At 56.0% G+C, this 26,366-nt stretch overlaps 2 protein-coding genes across 6 annotated transcripts in view; one reads left to right on the forward strand and one right to left on the reverse strand.

Moving 5' to 3' along the window:
• The window catches only part of TEX51 (testis expressed 51), a 146,699-nt gene extending 132,232 nt beyond the window's left edge, over positions 1-14,467 (forward strand). The window contains exon 7 of the mRNA XM_068543693.1: positions 14,276-14,467. Within this exon, the coding sequence (XP_068399794.1) occupies positions 14,276-14,467 (192 nt within the window). The remainder of the gene's footprint in view (positions 1-14,275) is intronic.
• BIN1 (bridging integrator 1) overlaps positions 14,411-26,366 on the reverse strand; it is a 58,625-nt gene continuing 46,669 nt past the window's right edge. The window contains exons 10-18 of one of the 5 annotated variants that reach the window (XM_068545293.1): positions 24,337-24,481; positions 22,887-23,015; positions 19,695-19,802; positions 19,125-19,148; positions 18,095-18,202; positions 17,205-17,294; positions 16,875-16,985; positions 16,528-16,629; positions 14,411-14,810 (exon numbers count right to left, since the gene is read on the reverse strand). In XM_068545293.1, coding sequence (XP_068401394.1) covers positions 14,703-14,810; positions 16,528-16,629; positions 16,875-16,985; positions 17,205-17,294; positions 18,095-18,202; positions 19,125-19,148; positions 19,695-19,802; positions 22,887-23,015; positions 24,337-24,481 — 925 coding nt within the window. In that variant the 3' untranslated portion in view covers positions 14,411-14,702. The remainder of the gene's footprint in view (positions 14,811-16,527; positions 16,630-16,874; positions 16,986-17,204; positions 17,295-18,094; positions 18,203-19,124; positions 19,149-19,694; positions 19,803-22,886; positions 23,016-24,336; positions 24,482-26,366) is intronic. The other 4 variants (XM_068545289.1, XM_068545291.1, XM_068545290.1 and 1 more) reach the window with 4 other exon arrangements.

Raw genomic sequence — 26,366 nt, forward strand, 5'->3', positions numbered from 1 at the left:
ATTGCCCCTCCCCAATGGTAACTCACTAGTTCGTTCTCTATGAGTCTGCTTCTTTTTGTTTTATTCACTACTTTGTTGTATTTTTTAGATTCCACACATAAGTGATATCAGACAACATTTGTCTTTCTCTGATTTAAGTATTTCATTTAGCATAATGCCCTCCAAGTCCATCCATGTTGCTGCAAATGGCAAAATGTTATTCTTTTTTATGGCTGAGGAGTATTCCATTGTGTATATATACCACATCTTCCCCATCCATTCTTCTGTTGCTTCCACACCTTGGCAATTGTAAATAATGCTGCTATGAACATTGGGGTGCATGTATCTTTAATACATTTTTAGTCCTTTTTTGTTTGTTTGTTTGTTTGTCTATTTTGAGCTCAAGTCAATTAAGAATTTAGTGCCCACTGGGAAGACCAGCTCTTTGAGAACTGGGATTGGTCAGATTTTGTCTTTACTTTTGGCCTGTGACTGAACTTGTAAAACTGAAGACAAATCTCTCTATGTATCTATGTATTCATGTGTCTGTGGATCTATTGTGGAAAAAGACCTTGACCTCTTGGTGTATGAGCATAAAACACGTTAATAGATTATATTAGATTATTATATCTTAAAGAAACTCTGTTCTGATTTGTTTATAGAAAAAAAATTAAGCAATATATAAATCTAATATTCCTAAGTGGTGATACTTTCAATGTATTTGAATAAAATATCCTTCATAAAGAAATTGCTATCCTAGAAACATTTTATAAATCCAAGTCCACATAAATAAGGTAAATCAGGTTAGCTTAATAATTTTGTTTTAAAAAACAGGTAGGTCTTTTCCTTCATTTGTCAGTGTTCAGTATAATGCAAGTGTACATTTTATTTGGTTTGATTTCGCATGGAAAGAATAATTCACTGAACTTCTTAAATAGCTTACTGACCAAAAGGCTAACATTACTCTTATGTAATATTCCAATTATGAAAACTGTAAATTGGTGTTACTCGAAATTGAATCATTATTCAGACAAACTTGCATGTTTTGTAGTGTATCAGATGAGGTCAAGTTCCAAGATCTTCAGATCTTGGAAATTTTAAACTGATATTGAATGGAGCGAAAATGGATACTCATTGGCTACGTAGGTAATTTCTAAGATAGAATACTGAAAAAAATTACTAAGCATAATTTTAACTCTATGTACTTTTGCTTCTTATTTTTATATGCTACAGAAAGGCTCTGTGTGGGAGTCATGTTAACAAATGTATTCACATTTTCCACTTGAAGAAGGAGTAAGGCAGCCATAAAAAAGAACAAAATAATGCCATTTGCAGTAACATCAGTGGACCTAGAGATTCTCATAATTCGTGAAGTAAGTCAGACAGAGAAAGACAAATATCATATCGCTTATAAGTGGAATCTAAAATATGACACAAACGAACTTATCTACAAAACCAAAATAGTTACAGATGTAGAACATAAACTTACGGTTACTGGGGGGGTAAGGGAGGGGAGGGATAAATTGGAAGATTGGGACTGACATATACACACTACTGTATATAAAATAGATAACTAATAAGGACCTACTGTATAGCACAGGTAACTCTACTCAATACTCTGTGATAACCTATATGGGAAAAGAATCTAAAAAAGAGTGGGTATATGTATTTGTATAACAGAGTCACTTTGCTGTACACCTGAAACTAACACAACATTGTAAATCAGCTATACCTCAGTAAAATAATTTTAAAAAGAAAAGAAGGAGAAGGAGTAAGGGAGGTGTGTGCCCGTGGACTCATGTACCCTGCTGGTCAGCTCACAGGCTTGTGCAGGAAAGTTCTCAGTTTTCCACCCACCTCCCCAGTTTTTTCTGTAAAACACAAGTTAGTTACTTTGGATAAAAGTTATCACTAATATGGGTGGTTGATGTTATACACAAAGCAATTGTAACAAAGAAATACAACTGTAGATGTGCTTTTGTTTTGTGAGGCAGCAAAGGGCAGTCTTCTTCCAGAATGTGAAAGAGCACAGTGAGGGACAAAACTGAACAAGTAAATTTTATTTGTCTTGGTTTAGAGTACCTGATTCTGAAAAGAAATCATGAAACATGTTTAAAATAGAATTAGCATATGATCCAACAACCCCACCCCTGGACATATATCCAGAGAAAACCATAATTCGAAAACATACATGCACTCCAATGTTCACAGCAGCACTATTTACAATAGCCAGGATGTGGAAGCAACCTAAATGTCCATTGACAGAGGAATGGATAAAGATGTGATACATATATACAATGGAATATTACTCAGCCATACAATAGAATTAAATCGTGCCATTTGCAGCAACATGGATAGACCTAGAGATAATCATACTAAGTGAAGCAAGTCAGACAAAGACAAATATCATATAATATCACATATGTGGAATTTGAAAAAATGATACAAATGAACTTATTTACAAAACAGAAACAGACTCACAGACATAGGAAACAAACTTATGGTTACCAAAGGGGAAAGGTGGTGGGGAGGGATAAATTAGGAGTCTGGGATTAACATGTACATATTGCTATATATAAAATAGATAATCAGCAAGGACCTACTGTATAGCACGGGGAACTCTGCTCAATACTCTGTAGTAACCTATATGGGAAAAGAATCTGAAAAAGAATGGATATATGTATATGTATAACTGAATCACTTTGCTGTACACCTGAAACTAACATAATATTGTAAATCAACTATGCTCCAATATAAAATGAAAATTAAATTTTAAAAAATTGGCCAAGTTCACTCACAATTGACGAGCTTGCTGCCTTTGTTTACTGACTAGCGCCTTTGTCTACAATATGAAAGGTGACTCTTTACCTTGCATGTAACCTGCCCAGATAACAGATAGTCTGGATCTTACCATAAAAATTACTGTGCTTTATGTTGACTTTATGATGTCCTTGATTATGAACAAACAAAATACACACAAAGCCTCACTTGGGAAAGAGATGCAGCTCTTCAGAATCATCCCACCTTCTATGTTGGCTTCACAATTTTTTTATTATTCCCAAGTAGGAGAGCAAGAATTGTTTCTCAGTGCCTGATATTCTCTTAATCACATGCCCAGATCCTCTCTGACAACTCTTTTGATTTCTCCATCCCAAGATCAGATCCTAAATACAGAAACAGTACAATAAAACTTTCAGATATCTTTAAAACATTCTTTGAAACTTCTCAGAGGGGCCCTGGAAACTCACAAAGATTTGTTCTCTCACCTTATGAAACAAGAGAGTGAGATGCTAGAAGGAATTGTTTGTTTAATGGGTTCCACATTCCTTCATCAGAGCTGCACTGCAGGAGCTGAAACATCAGAGGAGCCCCTCAGCCTTCTGTAGGTTAAGTTGGTAAATGTCATCAATATAAATATTCCCGACATTGCATGCCTTATGGGAAGGCCCTGAAAGTTTGTCAGTGACCTTGCTTTTCATAATTCATTTTACCTTCAGGGAAACACTGATCAAAACTCTTATGAAATAGTTGTTTCCCAATAGAGATTTTTACTCTCCTCCATTTTTGCATTGCTAGTTGCTGTCATAAATGAACCACAGCTTTTGTCATCGACAAAATTAGTCTTTAGTGTACTCTGCTGTTGGTCTGGAAGTTCTGCTATCAGCTACAGACCGGATGCTTTGTCTTTGGCAGTGAAGAGCAGCCTGAGGGCCCCGTGAAAAGACCACTGACGCCTCATGGAACCACCTCCTGGGGACAGACTGCTGAGCTGACCTTCCCTGCACAGCCATCAGACCACACCAACCCGTAGATCAGGATTTCTAGGTCTCTATGTTCAGAGGAGACCCTTCTTGAAAGCAGACTGTTGACCCAGGGTGCAAGGAACAAGGATTAATTACTTAGGATTGAATGAGGCCATTTTATTGTGGGTTTTTTGGGGAGTTTTTTTGGAATATTCCTGACGTTGCTTTCGCCTTTTTCATTTATAGATCTGTGACGAGGCCCTTTCTCTTCCTTCTTAACCTACAATTTAATTCACTTTGCTTTTGTAAATTGAAAAGAGACATTTTTTTTTTTTTCCAGAGATGACTTAAGTCCCTGGATAACCCCTCCCCACGTTCCTCCCTCCTCAGCGGTACTTATTCATCTGAATTTGATATATGTTACTCCCATGCATTTTTAAACACTTTGTTATATATGGATATCCATTAGCGATATATGGCATAGTTTTTTGCAAGCTTTCAATCTTCCTAAAATTGGAATCGTAACTCTCCTCTTGCAGTTCAGTTTTTTGGGGAGAGGGTTGTGGACATTGTTTTTGAGATGACTCCGTATTGGTCTATATAGTTCTTGCTTATTCTTTCTCCTGTCTGTATATTCCATCGTGTGACTACACTTTAATCATTTTTTGTTGGTAGACATTTAGGTTGTTTCCAGTTTTTACCCATATATGGTACACTAAACATCTTGTACTGGTCTGATGACCTATGTACTGAGTAGAACCACCTCAGATGGAAAACGGGCATTGTTTTTAGCTGCTAAACAGTTCATAGCTGGGCATGAAAAGAAACATTTTCATCCAATTATCACTGACCCCCTCAACTCCAGGATTCAGAGACTCGTGCTTAGTTCCCTGAACTTTTCATGGAAATGTAGTTATTGTCATATGTTCAATGAGAAACTGTCCTCCTTTTTCCTGGAATATAATTGGACTGTGCATTTGGGATGTCATACTTGGGGACGATTCTCATTTAATCAGGTGTGATGAGCCACTTTATAGACAGAATCAATACCACAAAGCCTATCCCAGACTCACAGGTGGTGAGGAAGGTTGCTCCCTGCAGATCAGGAGCATTCCCCAATCGGAGGAGCTTTGAGAAAAGAGGAAATATATCCAATCATCCAGTGGCAACAGTTCCTTGGGGTCTGTTTCCCAGCAAATAATAGAAGCTTTGAAAAACCCAGCCTGGATCATATTCCAATATGATCCAGCAATACAGCCAGACAAAACTGTAATTCAAAAAGATACATACACCACTATGTTCATAGCAGCACTATTCACAACAGCCAAGACATGGAAGCATCCTAAATGTCCATCGACAGATGAATGGATAAAGAAGATGTGGTCTATATATACAATGGAATATTACTCAGCCATAAAAAAATGCCATAATGCAATTTGTAAGAATATGGATGGACCTAGAGATTATCATACTAAGCGAGGTAAGTCAGACAGAGAAAGACAAATACCATGTGATATCATGTATACGTTGAAACTAAAATATGACACAAATGAACTTATCTACGAAACAGAAAGAGACTCACAAACATAGAGAACAGACTTGTGGTTGCCAAGGCGGAGGGGGGTGGGGGAGGGATGGATTGGGAGTTTGGGATTAGCAGGTGCAAACTATTAGATATAGAATGTAGAATGGATAAACAATAAGGTCCTACTGTATAGCACAGGGAACTATATTTAATATCCTGTGATAAACTATAATGGAAAATAATATAAAAAAGCAAGTATATGTATGTATAACTGAATCACTTTGCTGTACAACAGAAATTAACACAACATTGGAAATCAACTATACTTCAATAAAAAAAAAAAATCCAGGCTGAGACTCATTATGAAAACTTCCCACAGAGGCTAATTCCAGGGCCTTGGCAGTTACTCGATGGCTCACAGCAAATTTAAGGAGGCCCGTAAATTAATGAACATTCTTACTGCATCTAAGTAAATAATCAGGCCAGACCTAATGAGACCGTAGTTTTGTGACCAAGAGGAATTGGGGGTGAAGATTATGGCCCTAAAAATTGTGAGAAACTTTATTGCGCAGAAAAAAAAAAAATTACTGAGTGTCCCTTCATGACATTCTGGGTGTCACCCAGGGAGAGGGTTGTCTGATTGTTAAGAGGTGCGTGCCTGCAACCAACCTGGGGTTGCCGTTCTGGGGAGACTGAGTTAGTTCACGCAGGACTGACAGAATACATGTGATTTCCTGGTCACAGGGCACATGAATTTTGTCCAGGAGAGACCGTGAATCTCTGTGAATCTAGTGCCCATTGAAATTACCTTGTAGCATCTCACTGGTTCCTCATTAATTGATTACATAAAATGTGTTGCTTTTTTATTTGTATGATATGTATGTATATATGTATGTATGATTTTACCTTTTTAAAAATATTCTTTAATACTTCTTAGCTCATGCAACAACCCAGTGAATTAAGTGTTGTCACCAGTGTTTCGTAGAAAACAATCTGAGGCCCAAGGCAATGTCCCACCATCAAGGCCACATGCTTGGAGCCCAGAGGTAGGCTGCAAACCGGCCCATCACCAGCTTCCGGGGGCCTGAATGCAACCCAAACATCTGCCCTCTCATTGCCTGGGGCCCCTGCCCCTTTGGGAACCACCCTTTCCTTTGCTCCCAAGTGGAATGGCCCTCTGTCCTTTCCTACATATTTTGAACATTTCAGACCCTGCCCCACCGTCTCCTAGGAACTCTTCGGGGCTGAGGGCTGGGGGGAGATGGTGCCTTTCTCCACACTCTGCTCTAGGGACTTCCTGCTCCTTGATTTCCTCAAAGCAGATTTGACGCATAAAAGGTTTAGGATCGAAGGTGGGATTTTTCAGCCCAGCACACAATTAGAAACAACTTGAATATTAGTCTTCAGTGTCCTACAGACTTAAGGGTTCACTGCCAGGGATGTTCTGGCCTCTGGGTCCTTGGGCCTGGCTTCCCCCCATTCTCAGGCCCCTTTCCCTCCAGACTCCTCCTCCCCCTCTCTTTCCACCCTTCCCCCCCCCTCCTCCCCCACAGGCAGAGGGAAGGTATTCAATACTTCCTTCTGCAAAACAATTCACCTCTTTGTATCCTCCCATCCAGGCCATGATTGGGGAAGGAATCACAATTAGAACCAAAAAAAACCAAACGTGATCTAAAGACATTATTTTTCCAACAAATGACATTTTTCCTCATTTAAAGGAATTTTTTGCTTCCTCTCGGTTTAATCCATTCCAACTTCAAACTGTAGACAACATTTCTGATAGAAATTGCTTTCTTCTTACTACACAAAAAAAGGAATTCCCCGACAGAAGAGGATAATCTTCCAGCACAGAAAGCTTCCACACACAGCTGCCCTGGCCTGAAGATGTTCCCCGAGAGATCCTAGAACGTGCTGGACCACCGTAGTCTTTTGCTGAAATAAGGACACATACACCAAACACACTATTTTCTATTTTTTTATTCAAACTGAAAGTCACAAACATTATAATCATTCTCATCAGTTCACTCGGTCCCATGTAATTAATTTTTTTTTGTCTTGATCTTTTGTTAGCACTTTTATGAGTTCATCAGTTTTCCATTAGAGTTCTGAAAATGCTTATTCATTCAGTTCAGCAGTATAGTCAGTTACCAGAAACCTGTACTTGTCAGAGTCTTTTCCATCAGACACACTATTTTGAAAGATAAATGTTCATTTGGATAAACTGTTGGCTGAAAAAATTATGGACACACATCTTAAAATGCAATTCTTGCCTTAGGATCTCATGGGCTCTCAAGAAATTCTTGTGAACAAAATAGAGGAAGATTAGCAGCTGGCAGGACGATGAGGGTCGGGAGGGGGTGTCTAACTGGGGAGACCGGCATTCCAGAAGAGACCATCTGAGGAGAGTGGGGCTCTGCAGGGGGTGCTGGTGGTGTAGGGTTCAGCAATTTTATCACAACCTCCTGACTTAAACATGGGGAAGCTGGGTTCAAGGCCTCTACGCGGACTGGGGGAGGTCCCCTGAGGGCTCTGAGCAGATTGGGACTTGCTCCTGTCCTTCGGTCTGTCCACCACCCTCAGAGCCAGGCATTGCCTGCTTTAGGACACAGGCTGACACGGTCGGAAGTCAGCCATGGCGGGATCGAAGCCCACCGAGGGCTGACACGTCTCAGCCATGGTGACCAGTGCTGAAACAGGAGGGAAGGGGACAGGGCACAACCTTTAAAAGCATGGCACAGCCTGAGGACGTGACATATAGGCTGATTAGAACCAAATAGGTCCAAGATGGCGGACGAGTCGACTTCCAGTAGCCCTTGAGCCTCATCATACGCTCATTGTAATACACTAGCTAAATGACACACCCACAGGTGCCGTGACAGTTCCAAGGCCGACCATAAAGGTCAAAAATTAGGAGGTGGCCCAACTTCTGGAAATCCCCACCCCTTCCCCAAAATAGCTGGAATACTCCTCCCACTCATTAGCCTGTAAAATTACTCACCCCTATAAAAACTGACATACCCTGGTGCCTTTCTCACCTTCTGAGATGGCCCACACTCTGTCTGTGGAGCGTGTATCTCTCTAAATAAATCCACTTCTTACCTATCACTTTGTCTCTCACTGCATTCTTTCTGCTATGAGACATCAAGAACCTGAGCTTCATTAAGTCCTGAGACCAGCTGTGTGATCTCAGTTGGAAGACCGTGGGTTTAAGTCCCAATCTGAGTTGCACCGTTACAGCACCACCAGGGGAAATGTGGCCAAGAGAATCGCCAGTCTGCCCTGGAGTGTTAAAAACTGCAGATCAAAACAGGAAAACAGGCAAAAATGAAACAGGTGACCAGGCTGTGGTGATAGGAGTGTGACTCATGTATTCCAGTTTTACTAAACAATGCCCTCTGGCTTCTGCAACAGGCAGAAGTGGGAGTCGCTTTGGCAGGGACCGTGCAGAGTGTGGAGGAGCCCCCCCACCCCCCACCCCACCTGGACCCCGAGCGGGAGCCAGGGCGGAGGAGCGGGCAGCTCCGTCCCCTACACGCAGCGCAAGCACCAAGCACCCCTGACAGACAGACGGACAGGGCGTGGGGGAGAGGCGGAGGAGGCAGCCAACACCTAGGGCTGAGCACTCGGGTCCTACAGGGAGCGGGGTCAGCGGAGGGGAGAGCGCATCCCTGCAGGGCGCTGGGCCACAGCGGGGCACAGAAAAGTCACAGCCGGAGAGGTCAGGCAGCTCGGCTGTGTTCCAGGGACAGTAGATTCAAGGCAGGGAGTGGAAGAAGATGGGGTAGAGAGACGGTCAGGATGGGGGCTTTAAACAAGAGAGCAATTTCATCAGAAATGAGTTTCTGGGGCTTCCCTGGAGGTCCAGTGGTCAGGACTCTGCGCTTCCACTGCAGGGGGCATGGGTTCAAGCCCTGGTCCGGGAAGATCCCACGTGCCGTGGAGCGACTAAGCCCGTGCGCCACAGCTACTGAAGCCCGAGCGCCAGAGAGCCCGTGCTCCGCAGTAAGAGAAGCCACCACAATGAGAAGCCCGCGCACCGCAGCAAAGAGTAGCCCCTGCTCGCTGCAACTAGAGAAAGCCCATGCGCAGCAACGAAGACCCAAAGCATGCAGCCAAAAAATAATTTAAAAATAAAAAATAAAAGTAAGTAAATAAATAAAATGGGTCCTTGAAATAATGAGACTTACCACTATAATCAATAAACTGATTTTAAAAAGGAAGGAAGGAAGGGAGGGAGGGAGGGAGGGAAGGAAGAAAGGAAAGAAAGAAATGAGTTTCTGAAAAATTGCCTTGGCAGCCCTGGTCCACTCCAGGCATTGACTAGAGGGAGACACCACAGACAGGCCAGGACACTGTCACATTCCTGCGGGAAGCGGTGACAGGCCTGACCTGGGAGGAGGGGGGGAGGGGGAGGAAAAAGGATGTAGAGCTCTTTAAGAGGCCGGTCAGAGGACTTGGTGACAAACACCAGAGCACGGAACAACCAGGACCCTTCTGGTAACAGACACCCCACCAACGTGACGGGCTTGTTTCATTCCAGGCAAGGAAGGAGGCAAGGGCCCTGCTCTTTTTTTTTTTTTTTCCGGTTGGCCGAGTCGCACGGCTTGCAGGATCCTAATTCCCAACCAGGGACGGAGTCCAGTGAGAGCGCCAAGTCCTAACCACTGGACCACCAGGGAATTCCCAGGGCCCTTGTCTTAAGAAGGCTTTGACTCTGGGGGGAGAGGATGCCCTCCTTCATCTCGTTGGCCAGGATTGTGTCGAAAGGTCACCCATAGCTGCAAGGAAGTCTGAGAGATTTCAGTGGAGTTGATTGGCACCCTGGACAAAATCAGAGTTCAGTTAGGGAGGAGAGGCAGGTGAGTATCGGGGGAGCACGAAGTGGCGTCAGGGGGATGCCCCGGGTTTACCAAGCCCATCTTAGAGGTGCCGTGGCCATCGGGGAAGATGGGCACTTAGACACCTCCACCCGAAGCTTGGGTGAGGACACTGGCCTGAAGCCATGAATTCAGGGTTGCCAGCTCATAATGAAGGATGACCTTCTACAAACTTCCCAGCCCATTCTGTGCCTCTGCCCCATAGACCTCCCAAAGTAAGAATGGGGCGTCATATCAGGCTTCCAAAGGAGGAATCCCACTGCCTCCACGCTGGGACGGTCCCTATGTGCGAACCTTGGCCCACCACGAGCTCATCGCCTCCTTGGGGGAAGAGCTGGGCCTCCTTCCTGGTCACCCCGGCAGTTCACACAAGGCAGGACACTCTGGGGACGTGAGACGAGCCGCTGCCCACCCTGGGATTCCAAGACGTGACGTCCATCTCTGCCCACTGTGCGTTGACCTTGGCGGGCTGGGAGGCCAGGGAGGTCTCTTCCCCCCTCCCCCATCAGCAGTCGGGATGTTCATCTATAATCAGGGGCTGTCAGGAAGGCAGCTTCCTGCCTCATTGTTAGTTATCCTTCTTCATTATACTGAGAGGGGTCTTCCCCAGTGATTTGCTCGTCCGCACAACCAGAGCCGGGCCTGGAACGTCGTGGACAGTGGCCTGCCCGTGTTCTCTGGCCGGCCCACGGCAGCCTCTCCCCGGAGCCCCGGGGACCCAAGAGCAGCCCAGGCAAGGCTATCTTGACTGCCCTTCACGTCCTCTCCGGCCTCATTGGCCACAGTGGCTTCTGGACCAGGGAACTCTTCTTAAAGGAAGGCATTTTGCAACTCCGTAGCATTCTGTGCCCGCAAAACCTTTTCTTCCTCCCTCCTCTTGATGCTGTGGCCAGGCCGCACCCCCAGGGCCCTCCCCCTCCCAGGTGCCCTCGTTTCTCCCCCAGGCCATCTCCACCTCGCTGCCCCTCAGCCCAGACCTCTCTCCTGAGCTCCAGGCCCCCTGCGAGAGCCCGAGCCCTCACAGGCCCCTCCAACTCCACTGACCTCGCCCCCAGGCTCACCTACGCTTCCGCCTGTTTCTCTCTGCCTGAGATGGGCCTCCCGGACGTCAGCTCCTGGGGACCCCCGTTAACTCTAAAGGCTCAGCGGAGACACCCCCTCCCGTGTGAAGCCAGGTGGTGGCGCCTTTCGGTCTCCAGAACCTTGGACTCACCACCACGACAGCACCTGTTCTGGTCTTAACTGTTCCCGTCTGCTTTTCCCCAGACTGTGAGCACAGCGGGGTAGGAGCTGCACTGAATGATCTCTGTAATCTCCTGTGGGGGATGTGAGGAACGAATCGATGAACGGATGAACAGTGAATGAATGGTCAGGAGACTGGATCTATGCAGACACAGGCGCAACCCCAGCCACACGTCTCCAAGCGGCTGGGGAAGGTCACACTCTACACGGTCTCCAGTGGTGGGACAGGTCCTATCTCCAGCGGGAGATGGGGGACGGTCGGTGAACGTTACTCCTGGAACATGGAGGAACAGCCCTGCATGCGTCCTGTTCACCGGTCACACACGGACCTCGAGGTCGGCCCGAGATAGATCGGATGTGGTGAATAAAGCCAGGGTCTCCCAAGTGTCACACACACACACACTCACACAGACACTTATGGTCTCCACCAGGCACGTTCCCTGGCCTCTCGGCCCTTTCTGGAAGCCACCGTGGTGTGCACAGTCACTGGTTCCAGCTCCTATAATCCATCCCTCTTCTCCTTGGAAGCTATATCCAAATTTTTGTCCAGGTGTCCTCTCCCCCCAGCCCAACCCCGCCTCCATCTCAAGGCCTTGTAAGTTTGGGGCCAATCCTGAGGTCCCACCCCTGGCCACACGGCTGATTCAGCATTGGGGACCTGACCCAGCTCAGGCCAATGAGACAAAGGAGCTTTGCTGGGGGACTTCTGGGAAGGAAGTTCCCCGCCGCTCTGGGTGGGGTGTGCAGACATCAAACCTGAAACCGTCGAGGACGCAGACCAAAGATGAAGCTGACACTCAGGGCACAGGGGAGCCAGGGGCCTCTCGGAGGGCCTGGGCTACAGCCCGACTGCCCACCCACCTCAGGCACTGAAGACAACCAGCTGAGGTTTGCTGAGCCAACAAAGCCAATGTTCGGTCACAGAGTCCCTGCATAGAGCCTGGTGTTTGGGGTGGTGAGGCTAGAGGTGTGAATACTTGAATTCCCAGAGGCAGAGCCGAGGGTCTGCAGGCCAGTGGAACCAGGAGGAGCAATGCCAGCCTGGTTACCAAATCCAACCGAGGCGGAGGAGCAGGAGGCCAGCCGGCAGGCTGGACGATGTCCGAGTCACTGCGGAAGGCCTCCTGGGGAGCCGGCCAGAAGGAGGGGAGGCCAGGGGAGTCCATGAGATGGGCCAGGGGCGGCTGTGGCCTCAAGGATGGGGAGGGGAGGCCGACAAGGTGTGAGCTGCCTGGCTCTGAGCTCTCTTGGACTGACACACACCTGGACGTGTCCCAGCTCCCAGACACTCGAGTAGCTCAGGCCTCGAGCTAGCTACTTATTCACTTGGGCGGAGCACCACACGGGTCCTACGGCTGGAGCTGTCCCTGCAGGGCCGGCTCCCTCCCCACTCCCACAAGGAGCTCCCTGCAGGCCCCACCCGACACAAAGCAGGGCTCTTCCTGCCAAAGCACCCCAGCTGCAAGGGGCAGGACCCCCTTGAGGCTCAGCCACCAGCTGATACATCTCTGAGTCTCACCTTGTGAGAAACCTAACGCAAATGCTATCTCCTGAATGATGTCTTTAAATTTCTCATCGTGAAATAAAAGTGAAGCCTCTCGTGTTGGCACCGTGGCTGCAGACCTCCACACCCCCCAGGGCACACACACCCCAGGGCACACACACCCCAGGTTTGGAAGCTCAGTGGCGCTCGCCTGGTCTGGGCTTCAAGCTTGGCTCCACCAACAATGAGCTGAGTGGCCTTGGGAAAGAGAATTAACCTGTCAACCTGGAAGGGAGGGAGGGAGGGAGGGAGGGAGGGAGAAGAAAAAGGGCGGAAATGCTAAAGCTTTCGAAGCAGGGGCAATAGAAATCAGCTTCCTGTGCCCCACTCTCATAATTTCCTTGCCCATAGACACTTTGGTTGACAGAGCAGACGTTGTCAGCCACAGGACAAGGCAGAACCACGGCAGTGACAATCCTGCCACCTGAAACAAAGCTCAGGACTTATATCCAAAAGTAAAGCTAAGACTCCAATGTCCATCCCTTTCACCTGCTTTTTCTGCAGAAGAGATTTTTGCAGAGAAAAATCCTTGCCACCTGGAAGTCCAGGCTGGTCCCTGGGCCCAAGAGCACAACTCCAGCGGCCCCCGGGAAGGACCCAGGCCACTGCTGCATGTGCCACATGCCACTCAGAACAGCCCGCGTCCTGTGATGGAGCTGGAGACCTGGGCTGCGTGCAGTGGGGGCCTTGATGCCGGAAAAAGAGGCAGGGGGGGAGCGGGGCGGAGCCGGCCCATCAGGCCTCCCTGCGCCTGGGGGGCCAACTGCCCCGGTTCAGCCCCTGCCCCTACTCCCACCCCTGTCCCAGCACTCACCAGCAAACCCCCCAAATCCCTTGAGCCTGACTCTTCATCTGTGCAATGCAGCCCTGGTACCGCCCCCGAGTTCTCACACGCACTAAATAGAGTCACTGAGGGCGGCACCCAGCAGACTCCTGGGCACAGAGCTGGCTCTTCGAGCCCCTTGTCTGCCCTTCCCGTCACCTGGCCCCCATCTCCTGCATCCCCACCAACAGCCAGTGAAAACATCACGGGACAGGGCTGAAGCCCCTGCCAGGTCCGGGCCCAGATGAGCCCCAAAGGACGTGGAGGTCACGCACGGGCAGGGGTGCTGGCCAGGGCAGAGGGCCTGCAGGGTGGGCTGTCTCAGGACAAAAGCACAGATAATCGCGGCTGCACTGCATAGCAGACAGAAATGGAGGGACACACACACACACACACTTTGAGTACTTTTGTCATTTTTGTTTGTTTCACTTTGAACACTAAGATTTATTTTCAAACAGCACACAGACGTCTGCGGGGCAGGGCCAGGCCAGGCTGGTGTCTGGGCCCGAGGTCTCAGGGGACGCTGGACGCCACCCGCGGCAGCTGCCAGGAAAGGAGGGCCCCGGCCCGAGCGGCCGGCCCAAGCTTCAGGCAAGCGCGGTGCGCGGCGGCCCCCAGGCCCCGCCCCGCGGCCGGGCACCCAGGCGGCGGCAGCGGCGCCACCCAGCGGGCGCGGGCGCGGGCGCGGGCGCGGGCGCGGGCGCGGGCGGGGGAGGCGGCCGGGAACTCAACTAGGGGATACAGCAGCTTCAGGAACGCTGGCGATTCCGCCGGACTCGCCGAAACCAGGCTCTTTGGAAAACCACCTCATCTTTGGGAAGACACCTCCTGGCTTAGGTCTCTCCCCTCAATTTCCCTTTGCTTTTCAAAACTTTAAAAACAAAAACGGAAAAAAAAAAAAAGAAACACACATTTTTCGGGAAAAGGTGCTGCCGTTCACGCGTCCACAGCACCACCAGGCGCTCTGCTCTCACTGCACCCTCGCGGTGAAGTTCTCGGGGAAGACGCCCCGGCACTTCTCCAGTTCCTTGTGCAGGATCCAGTCGCTCTCCTTCACGCCCATGAGCCAGCCTTCATCCTGGGGGGAAGCCAGCGCGTTGCATGCGGCTGGGGGAGGACAGCGTCCCTCTCGACAGGGCGAGCCCTCCTTCTGGCCGCTCATTTCCTCTAGACCGTCACGCCCGCCTTAAAGGACGCCTCCTCCAGGCAGCACTCCCTGCTCTTCTCTTGAGACCCAAACCGGGCCCCCCACCCCAGGAGCCATCCCTCCCTGCAGGAGGTGCATTTAACTCTTTATTGTTTGGTGAGTGCTCCTCAGGGCGGGAAGGCAGCCTGACTGCCGCACTGGTCCAAACGCCTCTAAACGACTCCTTCAGTCCCCCACCAAAGAGCTTCCCACCAGCTGGTGCCCACAGAGGCCACATCACCGAGGAGGACATCAACTGTTCTTCCGGCCTTCCACAAACAATGCCAGAAAGTTCTGCTGAGCACTGACCACTTGAAAGCTTCTAGAGGGACCTGAGGCCATCCCACCAAGCCCTCCGGGTCGAACCTGACCTTTGCTTTAATACTGACCCCTCACAGGGATCATCTACCCAAGCCGTGACAAGCCCTGACCCCTGGGCCTGCAGTGACCACACACCCCCTGCCATTGCTGCCCCTGCAGCGGCGCTATGCCTGGGACCCACCTGCAGGATTACCTGCCTTGTCCTAGACCCTGTGTGTGTCCTACCTGGGCCACTTCCACCCACCCCAGATGGCTCCCACTGTGGGCTGGGAGGCCAGGAGTCTGCTCCTGAAAACCCCACCTAGCCCAGCGCTGGCCCACCGGGGAGATCAGCGGGGATCTGGGGCTTTAGGAAAATGGGCTGATTCAGCGCCAGGCCCAGGAAATCCTTGTTACTCAAACCTCCCAGCCCACGGTGGCCTCACTAAGTACCTAGTGTCCTGAAGTCCCAGCCCAGGACGCCCCAGCCAGGTTGGCCTCACCCCAAATCCAGCCCTCCTCCCACCCTCGGCCACTCTGACAATTACACCACAGGGACATGTTGGTGACTGAACGGACTGGAGTCCCACTAGGTCCCCTCTGCACGGTGGCTGCCACCTGGATACCCATGTGGGCAGCCCCACTGGACCACCAGCATCCCACAGACAGGGGCTCCTGCTGAGGGGCCACAGCAACCTGAATAAAGCAGCCCGTCCAGACCTGGGGGGGGGGCAGTTCTGCCCCACTCTGCGCCCCCCAGGGCTCAGCAAAGCCCACTCTGAGGACCTTCACAACAAGGAGAGGCCACAGCAGGAGAAGGGTCTGCAAGGCATCAGGGTGAGGGCCAGCTGGGGGCAAGGCTGTGGACTCCGGGGTCTGTCACGTGGGCAGGGAAGCACGTGCCCTTGTGGACAGGGCGGGGCCAGCCTGGAGGGTGGCACCTGGGGCCAACAGGAGGCTGCAGAGCAGCGGGTGGGTGGGGCGTGGTCCATGGAGGGGCAGCCTGGGATGCGGTCCTGGAGGAGGGGGGCCCGGGTTGGGGGGGCCTGGAAGGGAGAAGGGGCCGAAGGAACTAGGATGCAGAGAATCGAGAGAAAGGCAGACAGAGGCTGAGGAAAGGAGGAAGCAAGAAGCAGGAAGTGAGAGACTGAAAGGGGGCAGACAGGGTGAGAGCAGCAAAGGGGAACTGTGCCGGCCGCAGGGAAGGGAGGCGTAAAGAAAGGCGCGGCCGTGGGGAGAGGCCGCGGGTCGGCTGGCGTGGCTCTGCTGCCCCCTGCTGGCCGCGCCGCCTCCCTGCACCGGGCCTTACCTGCTCCTCCGGGTTCTGGAAGGGGATGACCAGCACCACGTCCCCAGCTTTGAGCTGCAGCTCGTCTGTGTCCGTGGCCGTGTAGTCGTGCTGGGCCTGCACCTGCAGAGGGTGGGGAGAGCTGACACCCCTTTCCTCGGCAGCCTTTGTCCCACCTGCAGCCCCGTGGGCGCCGGGAGAAGGTGAAAGCAGCAGGAGCGGGGCTCGGACGCCACCTCGCGGATCGGGGAGCAGAGGACGGGTAGTCGGGGAGGGACGGCTTTGGGCCCCCCACGTAGCCTCGGGCCCAGTGTACTCCCCACCCCATGGAGGCAGCCAGAGGCTGCGGATCAGCAGGCCAGGCTCACCTTGAACATGAACCCCGGGGGCAGGTCCAGGCGCCCTGCCCCGCTGCCGCCCTCCACCGTGCCGTTCACAGTTGCCGAAAAGGTCTCCACCACCACCGCAGGGAGAGAGCTCTGGGGGGAGGGGGCGCAGGTTAGCGAGGGCGGGGAGTGGGTCCCGGAGGGCGGGGCCGCTCGGGCAGAGAAGGGGGTGTCTGTGCCCAATGCCAGACCAGCCTGCTTCCAGGTTCCTCACCAGGAACCATGACCTGGACCAGCACAGAGCAAGACATGGGGCTAGGGAGCCGCGGGCGGTGGGGAGAAAAGCCAGGGCTTTGGTCCCTGTCATCTTACGGAGGCTGCTTCACTTGCTGCTGTCTCCCCGGGCTCCTGGGCTCCAGCCGCAGGGTGGGTCCCACACGCCACCTCCGAGGCCTCTGCTGGCTGCAACATAAATGCGGGCATGGGGTCAGACACAGGATGGGGCGCTGAGACCAGGACAAGGAGAGGGGCCACGGAGAGCCAGTGCCTCTGCCTGGTACAGGGAGCCCCTCAAAGAAAGGCTCCGGCAAGGAAGCGGCTGGAGAAGGTGCTAGCAGACACACGGACCCGGAGTGACATACTGCTGAGAAGCCCAGCAGAGGCCCCTGGGTGCCACCCCTGAGCCTCCCTCACAGGCCCTGCCCTCTAAGCCCAAGCCCTAGGCCAAGCCTCGGCTTCCTCCCACCCGCCTGGCCCCGCTGGCCCCTCACAGGTGGCTCCCATGGCCAGGGCCCAGGCAGGGCACCTCGGACACTGCCCGGCTGCAGTCAGGCTGCGCTGGCCCGCACTGAAACTCAGCCACTTCTGAGCTCTGGGAGCAATCACTCAGCCCTCCTGGCCCCCACCTCCTCATCTGTCGGAGGAGGAAATGTCTAGGTCAGGCTGAAGGTTAAAGGAGAATTCTGGAGAGTGCCCACCATGGACCTGGAGGTGCTCGAGACATGCCTCCCTCCCACCGTGGGAGGCCTGAGCTGGGAAGCTGGGATGGGGGGTTGGCGAGCGGGTGAGGGGCTGACCTGACCTGAGCCACCCCAGCACGAGTGACAGACAAGCCCTGCCCCGGGGCCTCCTGGCTCAGGGCCCTAGCCTCACCCTCAGTCCCACGGTGGCCTTGTCCGTCCTGTGCCCCCTCCTCCGGGCTCTTCCTCCATGCTACACCCCCAGAGGCCGGGGGCGGGTGAGGGGATGGCGGGGGCACTTACTTGGGCAGGCCCCGGCTCGGCCGTCTGGCTGGGCCAGGCCACGGCAAAGGTGCCCTCGGCAGCGCTGGGCTCCCTGGAAGGCAGGCTGCCAGCTGGACTCTCTGTGGGCTAGTGATGGGCCACCAGGGAGAACAGGGTGGGAGGGGCGGGGGACGGGGTTGGGGAGACAAGAGAAGAAGGTCGTGAGCAGCCCAGCGTGGGCCCACAGGAGCAGATGGGCGCCTGCAGCCTGGCCGGAGCCCCACGGGGCACAGACAGACTCCCCAGGGGGACACCTCCTCCCACCACTGCCCAGAGGACAGGAAAGTGCGAATGTGCCACACGCAGCTCAGCACGTGGCTGGGGGGAGGCTCTGCCTGCCTGCGCCAGGCTCTCTCTGGCCTCCTCCAGTGAAATACCCTGGAGCTTGCGAGCCCCAGAGCCTGGGCTGTGGGCACTTTCTCGCCAGCCCCTCCTGCTCCTGCGGGAGCCACGTCACCAGCTGTGGGGTGTCCCGTGTCCTCCCTGAGGACGTGGATGTCTGGGCCACCAGGTGATGACAGCACCTGTCGGGCAGGCGTCTGGCCTCACTCTTTCTGTCCTGTTTCTCGAATCATCTCTCCCCCCTCCTCTGTTCCAGCAGCTCCCTGGTGCCACTGCCCTGCAGGGCCCCTACTGACAGAACGCTCCTCGGGGGCAAGGACCCTCCACCCCAAGGCCCCCCTACCCAGCAGGCCTTGGCCCAGCACGGGGACACCCCACCCACCCTCGGGGACCAGTTGGTCACTGTCTACGCCGCTCACAGGCCCTGACAACTGGGCTGCACCACAGGGGACTCTTCAGAGGCTAAGCTGAGGAGCCCTTTCCCACAGGGCCTGGCTGAAGGCCCAGTGTCTCCATGGCGGGGGTGGGGGGGGCGGGAAACAGAACAGCTGGAGGCGCGGCAGCTCCCTGTGCGCGTGGGCACGGCCAAGCGTGCGTGTGCGTGTGCACCTGTGAACCAGCCAGGTGCAGGACGAGGCGGGGTGGGCACAGAGCAAACACAGCTTACCTCCCAGAGGTCCCACGGAATTGACTGAGCACAGCAGAGGGGAGAAGGACAGAGTTAGCATGGAGGTTAGAGACGGCGGCAGGCAAGCAGTCCCCAGGGACCCCCACCCCGCACCCGTCCCAGGGCCCTCGAGCCCAGCAGGCACAGGGCAGAACAGAGCCGGGCTCTGCGGTCTCCAGAGCACCGAGTCCTGGACACCTTCCAGGCTACTGAGACCCCCAGGCCAGGGAGTGCCCAAACCCGGGGCTGCCGCCAGGAGAGGGGCAGCAGGATGCTGAGATGGACCGTGTAAGTTGCCAGGTGAGTGCTCGGCTGACCTGCTCCTGAGGGTCCTCTTGCTGACCTGTGTCTGCCCTCTTCCCTTCCCCATGGTCAGGACCAGGGAGGGTGACAAGAGCTGGGGGCCAGGGCTCCAGGGGAAGGGCAGTGAGTGGGAGGAGAGCCTGGTGACCCCAGGACCCCCAAAGGCCTGGGCCTAGATGGGCCCACATGGCCGGTGGGCAGACATGAACCCAGGCCCCGGTGCCCAGAGGCCGGTGGGCCCGCGGGCAGTGGTGGGCTCACACCAACCTGACCAGAGGGCGTGGGCGCCTTCACAGGGCTTGCCACAGGTGGGAGGGGGTCAAAGTCCAGGTCCAGCAGACTGGCCTGCTCCGAGAAAGGCCCCGGGGCCTCAAACTTGGCAACAGCGGCAGAGAAGGAAGGCAGTTAGTGACAGGCTGCGAGCACTCAGCCAGGGCGGCACAGCAGGCTCCGCTCCCAGACACGCCCACCAACACAAGGGCACGACCCACACCACACCCCCGGCACAGGCTCCACCCACACAAGGACACACGTGGGGCCGGCTCGGCCACCGGCCCCCAGGCAGCCACCCGCCAGACCAAGGCCGAGCCCCCAGCTGTCTCGTGTCCACCCCATCCTGCAGGCCGACGAGGCCTCCCAGTGCCTGCGCCCGCCAGCAGCAGCCCAGGCCACGGCCCGGGCTGGACAAGACCACACTCAGTCCCCCGGCTCGGAGGGCCCCTGGACGGGTACAGGCCTCCCCTTGCTGCCGCAGACTGACAGGCAGTCCTGTGGTGACACCCACCCCCAGCCAGCTCAGGGCCGAGCCAGCACACAGAGCCCAGGAGCCCCGTCATTATGTGGGGGGGGTCCCCAACACCTGAGCACCCGTGTTCACACTGCACGTCCCTCCCAGCCCCCCCACGTTTCCCATTCAGCGGGGCTGAGTGCAGCCCAGGGATGTGCATGTAGCAGGAATGGCCCCAGGAGACGGGCCGCAGTGGCCCCGTCCACACTGTGAGAAGCCAGCCCCTCAGTAAGCTGGGCCAGACGATCATGGAAGAAAAGGGTCTTTCCCAGAGCCACCCTGGAGGACAAGCCGCCTGGCACCAGTGCCCAACGGACACGCTGCCTTCCTAGGAGGAGGGCTTGCTCACCTGTGGCCCCATCTCACACAAGGGGCTTCCCCGGGGACAGGGACGGCTATGCCTGCCCTGGCTTGGCCCAGGGTCCTCCCCTCAGGCAGGGCTGGGAGGGCTGCAGCCCCGCAAGCCTGGGCCACCAGCTTTCCTCCCCGCCCCCTTGATGGGGCCCAGAACTGACGGGACACGCCCTCCAGCCCAAGGCACCTGAGGTCCTCCATTTAGAAGGACCCGAGACCTGGAAGCATGGGCAGGGGTCCCCCGGGGGGGCCTTCCCAGCTGAGCTGCAGCCTGTGCGGGGAGACCCAAGACCCGCAGTGCTGAGAAGGGCTGGTGCCGCCAGCGCACAGCTCAGGGATAAGGCGCAGAGAGCAGAGGGCCCAGGCCCAAGCTCAGGGGACTCCCTCCCGCCCCACGCTCATCCCCAGCCACGGACTCTCCTTCAGGTCAAGCCCTGTCCAACGAGCCTGGGAGGAAGGTCACTGCCATCTCTAGAGGAGCGAGTGTCCGGGAGGCCGCGCGGGCTGGGTCCTGGGTGCCCTCACCGGCTGCAGGCAGCATTTCTTTGCCCCTCGTGGCCCCACCACCCACCCCTCTAAGAAGCCAGCCAGGCCCAGGCAGCCGCCGCCCCACCAGACTCCAAGGGGACAGGGTCACCAGGCCAAGGGCAGACCGCGCACTCTCTGCTCACCTCCCAGCAGGCCAGCCTCCCCCCACGCAGGCCTGGAACCGGCCTCGGGGGCGGCACGCAGGCTACTCACCACAGCCCAGCAGAGCAGCGCTGGCGGCACAGCATCCTGGGGGGGCCGGCCCACCCCAGCCCACCCCAGCCCCGTGCAAAGCACCCCCGGCCAGCGCTCTCCAACCCCGCTGGGCGGGGCCCCGGCTCCGGGGAGTGGGCGGAAGGACGGAGGGGAGGCATGCAGGGAGCACGGCGAGGGCCACGCTCAGCGGGCGGCCTGGCTGCAGGTGAGGCCCTCAATTCCTCACCTGTGAAGTGGGGACAACCCCTCCCAGAGGGGGCTGAAAACCGAACCAGGCCCGGTAGGTCAGCGGCTGGCTCCACTCCCTGCGCAGTGTCTGCTAGCCCTCGCGTGCACCCCGAGGCGGAGGCAGGCTCCAGGCGGCAAGCAAGCGTCCCAGCCACAAGCTGCCCTGAGGCCGCGGTTCCCCGAGGCCCCGGGAGTGCCCGGGGCCAGCCTCAGCCGGCTCTCCACAAAGGCTCCCTCCCGGGTCCCCCGAAGCAGGGCAACTCCTGCCCTCCCCCAGCCGCCCTGCACTGAAAGTCCCTAGGTCCGACCCAAAGTCCTCCCATGGGGGCTTGAAGCCCACTCACCCCACGGTCCCTCATCGCGGAGAGCACGGTCCGCTCCTAACTGCTTCTCCCCTGACGTGCCACCCCCCCAGCCCTGCCCCTCCCTCCAGGCCTCTGAGCTTGTGCAAAGGAGCCTGCACAAGGCAGAACCCAGAGGCCCGGGCAGGACAAGCCCACAGCAGCGCTGCAACGTGGGCCCAGCACAGCCTGGGACTAGCCAGCCTGCACGAATGGCGAGGCCCGGCGGGGACAGGGCAGCCCGGCTGTGAGGCCCGGAGGCCAGGCTTGGAGTGGTCGGCGCACTGCGGCCTCTGTGAGCCGACCCGACCGTGTGCGGCCCACCCCCCTGCCACCACAGTGACCTCCCCTGCTCCGCCCTCCCTCCGTCCCCCTGGGGATGGGCATTACGTGCCTCCTAGGGCATGGACAGCAGGAGCCGGACTCTGCGGCCCAGCCACAGCCCCGGCTCCAAGTGGGGTCAGCAGCTCTGGGAGCTAAAGTCTCAGCGCCTTGCAGGTGTTCCCAACCCTGCGAGTCACCTCCTCGCCGCCGCCCAAGCAGCGCTCTCCTGACGCGCACGGAACTCCCGGCAGTTCCTGAGCCTGTCCCTCACCCGTCCTGACCTACACGCATGCTGCCACCTCTGGCTAACGCACTGTGTCTGCTGGTAGGCAAACGTCACCTGCTCCAGGAAGCCTTCCCTGATTGGCCCAGGTCCTCCGTGCTCCCTGCCCCTTTTGGCCACAGCATCAATGGAACGGAGAGGCCACTGTGGTGCCGACAGTCTCTACTAGGACTGTTTGCCCGTGTCCCTACGTCTGGCCACGTGCTCAGAGATGAGGGATGACGGGTGGAGGGAGGGAGGGAGGGACATGCGAGAGAGAGGCCCAGAGCCGACCCCTGCAGCCAGACTCCTGCTCCTGAGGCAGAGGCACCGGGGGGTGGGAGAGGGGGGAAGGCCATGCACACCCTGAAAGAGCGAGAGAAGGGAGAGAGAGCTGGGCCGCGGCGGCCGCGGCTGACCTGGGAGGGGGTGGTCACGCTGATCTCAGGGACAAACGTGTCCTCAAACAGGCTGAGGATCTGCTCCTGCTTGACCTCCTTGGACGGGGTGTGTTTGGGAGGCGGAGGGACTGGTGGGCCTTTCCGGAGCTGGGGGTCAGCAGCAGGCGGGGGGCCGCACAGCAGAGCACGGGGGTCGGGGAGACAGACAGAGACAAAGCCACGTTAGTCACACCCCCGGCCACGGTCCCACCCGGCCACTGAGGAGGACGCAACAAGGAGAGCCACTGCTCCCCAAGATACGGACACCGAGACCACAGGGGCCCCCAGGAGGGGCCGAAGCAGGCGGTCGGAAACCCTGTACAGAGAGAGGGAAGGGCGGAGGGCGAGGGAGCGAAAGAAGAGAGAAGAGGAGAGAACAGGACAGAAAAGAAGGAAAGAAGGGCCTGCGGGGCCGCCAGGGGCTGCCATCGGAGGGTCTGGCTCTCACCGCCCTGGGGGGAGAGAAACAGGAGCTGAGAGAGAGCCGGGCGTCCAGCCCCCTGCCTCCGCTCCTGCACGCCCAGGCCCTCTGCCCACCCCAACCCCTGGAGGAGCTGCAGCCCAGCCTCTGGCCATCACCCCAGAGGCCAGCACACAGCCAGGGCCCCGCAGAGGGCCACACACCTGCCCACTCGGGGACCTCAGCAAGTCACCCCCCCCGGCCCAAGCCTGGGTTTCATCGCTTGTCGAGTTGGGGTGATAACAGCATCTGCCTTACAGGCTGGTTGTGAGGACGATGAATGAAAATACAGAAAGTCTGGTGCAGGGTCCAGCCCAGAGCAAGTACTCGAGTCAAGTGCAGACTCTCAACACCCTCTTAGCGTCACTCTCCTAATCAGCTGTCGAGCGGGCCCACAACCGGGAGAGCTTCGGCCAGGAGCCAAAGGGCCAGGGGACAGCCTAGCAGGGCTCAGATGGTCCTGCCTGGTGGACCCCACCCCTCCTTTCTCCCTTTGCAGCTCCCGGGGACGCTGCAGAAACCTGGAGAAAACTGGCGGGGGGAGCGGGCTTCCCCCTCCCTCTCCCCTCACTGAGCCCCTCCTCTCGATGCCCCTTTCAGGGTCCCGCATGGCCCCCCGCAAGGAAGAAGGCAAGGAAGAGGGGGAGGCAGCCACCTGCGCAGATCTGGATGCTCCGGGGGCTGAGGGCCCTGGAGACTGTGTCTCGGGAGGAAAGGAAGACGGAGAAGGTCAAGCAGCCCAAAGGCCAGGGGAGAGGAGAGATGGGGACGCTACAGCAGGTGGGCGTGGGGGGGACACTTAAGGAGGAGACAGACGGTCACAGATGCCCCTGTGACCCTGGCAGGGGCCGGGGCCACGGAGGGGAGCCAGGGCCGGCAGGGACAGGGGACGGGGAAGGAGGGGAACGGCGGCAGAGCAAGAGGCAGAGGAAGGAAGGGAGGGGACAGGCCACCGAGACATGTGCCTACCTGAGACGGGGATTTGGGGAGGGCGGCCCCGGGGGTGGCCGCACCAGCCGGCTCGGGCTCGTGGTTGACTCTGATCTCGGGGGTGGCGGCAGGGGAGCCATCAGGCGGAGAGGGGCTCTTGTTCCCTTTCGCAGGGGCGTTGTCACTGCAGAGGCGAGACAAGAGAGGGGCCCGGATGGAGGGAGGCCGCGGCGTCCAGGAAGGAGTGTGCGTGTGACAGGGTGTGTGCACATGCCAATGCCCTGGGGACCCGTGTGTGAAAATGTGCTTGCACGTTGTGTGTCCACGTAGATCCTGGGAAACTGAGGGTGCATGTGTGTGTCCAGACTCACTGGAAAAACATGACGCCCACATGTGCACAAGTGTGTGTCCCCGTGCACCCACGTGTGAAACTGCACATTCGTGTGCAGGAGGACGGGTGGAAACGAGGCGACACAGGCGTGAGCACTGGGAACGGGCAGGTGTCCGCAGCAGGGCCTGCCCTGGACACAGTGACAACCACACCCGGAGCTGAGGTCTGCGGGCCCCGACGGGGAGCAGGGCGAGACCCGGGAGCTGCCACCAGGGGCCGGCCAGCCTCCCTCAGGCCTCCACCACGTGCAGGGGCGCCGAGCCCCACAGCAGGAGAAAGCCACACGTCCTAGAGGCAAAGTAAGTCTCACCCCACGTGTCAGGCAGCAGCCTCTGCGCTCAGGGCGGCCCCGCTCCTCAGCCTGAGCCCACGGGCCTCCGGGCCGGCTTGCCTGCCGTCCACCCCTCACGCCAGCACACGGCCAGCCCTGCTCCCCGGGCCCCGAGCCTTTGCTCCCACGGGTCCTCCCGGGGAACCTGGGCAACTGGCAGAGGCAACGGGCAGAGGGGGTAAATAAAGGGCGGGGGGGGGTCTTCACAGCGGGGACGAGAGGGTGAGGCCCCCAAGTCGAGTCTCAGTACCAACAAGGACAAACGGTGTGCACGGCCCGCTACTGGGTGCAAAATAAAAATCTATGTTGTACTTGCCTAAAGAAAGTCTAGAACAGTGCTGACCGAGACCAGCCACCAGCTACAGGTGGCTGTTTAAATTAAACAAATTAAAAATTCAGCTCCTCAGTCACACTGGCTACATTTCCAGTGTCCACCAGCCACATGAGGCAGGAGGCCACTGTGTTGGACCGGGCAGGTCTAGAAGGACAGACACAAACTAGTGACCCCATCACCTGCCCAAGCATGGCGGGGGGCCAGACAATGGCACAGAGGCGTGGGAGACTCGCTGGTTCCTTCTCACCTTTACTAATGTGTTTTATGGGAATGTCTTTGTCTCCTTAAAGAATACACATACATCCAGTATATGTACACACGCACACACACACAGAACTCCTACAAGCCGCGGAGCTGCAGCAGCCCTCTCCCTGAGCCTCCCGGGCCTCCCTTCTGGCTGCAGCCTCCACTCCTGGTCGGGCCGCAGCCCAGGAGGAACGTGCGAAGGCGGTCTGCCCGCCCCCCTTTCCCACCGACACCCCTCTGCCCCCTAATAACGCACACCACACACAGGAAGGCGAGTTAGGGGTTAGTGGCGCCCTCGGCAGGGCCAGGCGCATGCACAGGGGCCGGGGTGCTGGCCTCCGAGGGCCCCCCCCACACAGCACTCACTGCCGGTACCTGTTCTTCTTTCTGCGCAGCCGGGAGAACAGTTTAGTTTTCTTTCTGTGGGGACGGGCGGGACGCAGAGGCCTTCATTTGGGGGAAATGCAGATGTGGGCCCGGCCTATTCTCTTCCCTCAACGGCAGCCCCTCTGCTCAGAGGAGCGCTAAGGGCAGAAGCCCTCCTAACTCCCGGAGGCCGGGAAGAGGGCCCAGTCCTGCCCACGGCCCCCGCTGGCCTCCGCGTCCTGCCGGGCACCCTGAGGTGGTGCCCACAGAGCAAGCAGAAGAGGATGCTGCCCTGAAGCAGGACCCGGCGAGCAGCAAGAGGCTCAGGTCGGGACAGCGCTGGCCACCCGCCCGCCCTGCCCGGGGTCCAGCCACAGGAGCTCTGCCACCCACCCGCCCGC

The sequence above is a fragment of the Eschrichtius robustus genome, chromosome 5 (genome assembly GCF_028021215.1).
Source record: "Eschrichtius robustus isolate mEscRob2 chromosome 5, mEscRob2.pri, whole genome shotgun sequence".
In the NCBI taxonomy this organism is placed as follows: domain Eukaryota; kingdom Metazoa; phylum Chordata; class Mammalia; order Artiodactyla; family Eschrichtiidae; genus Eschrichtius; species Eschrichtius robustus.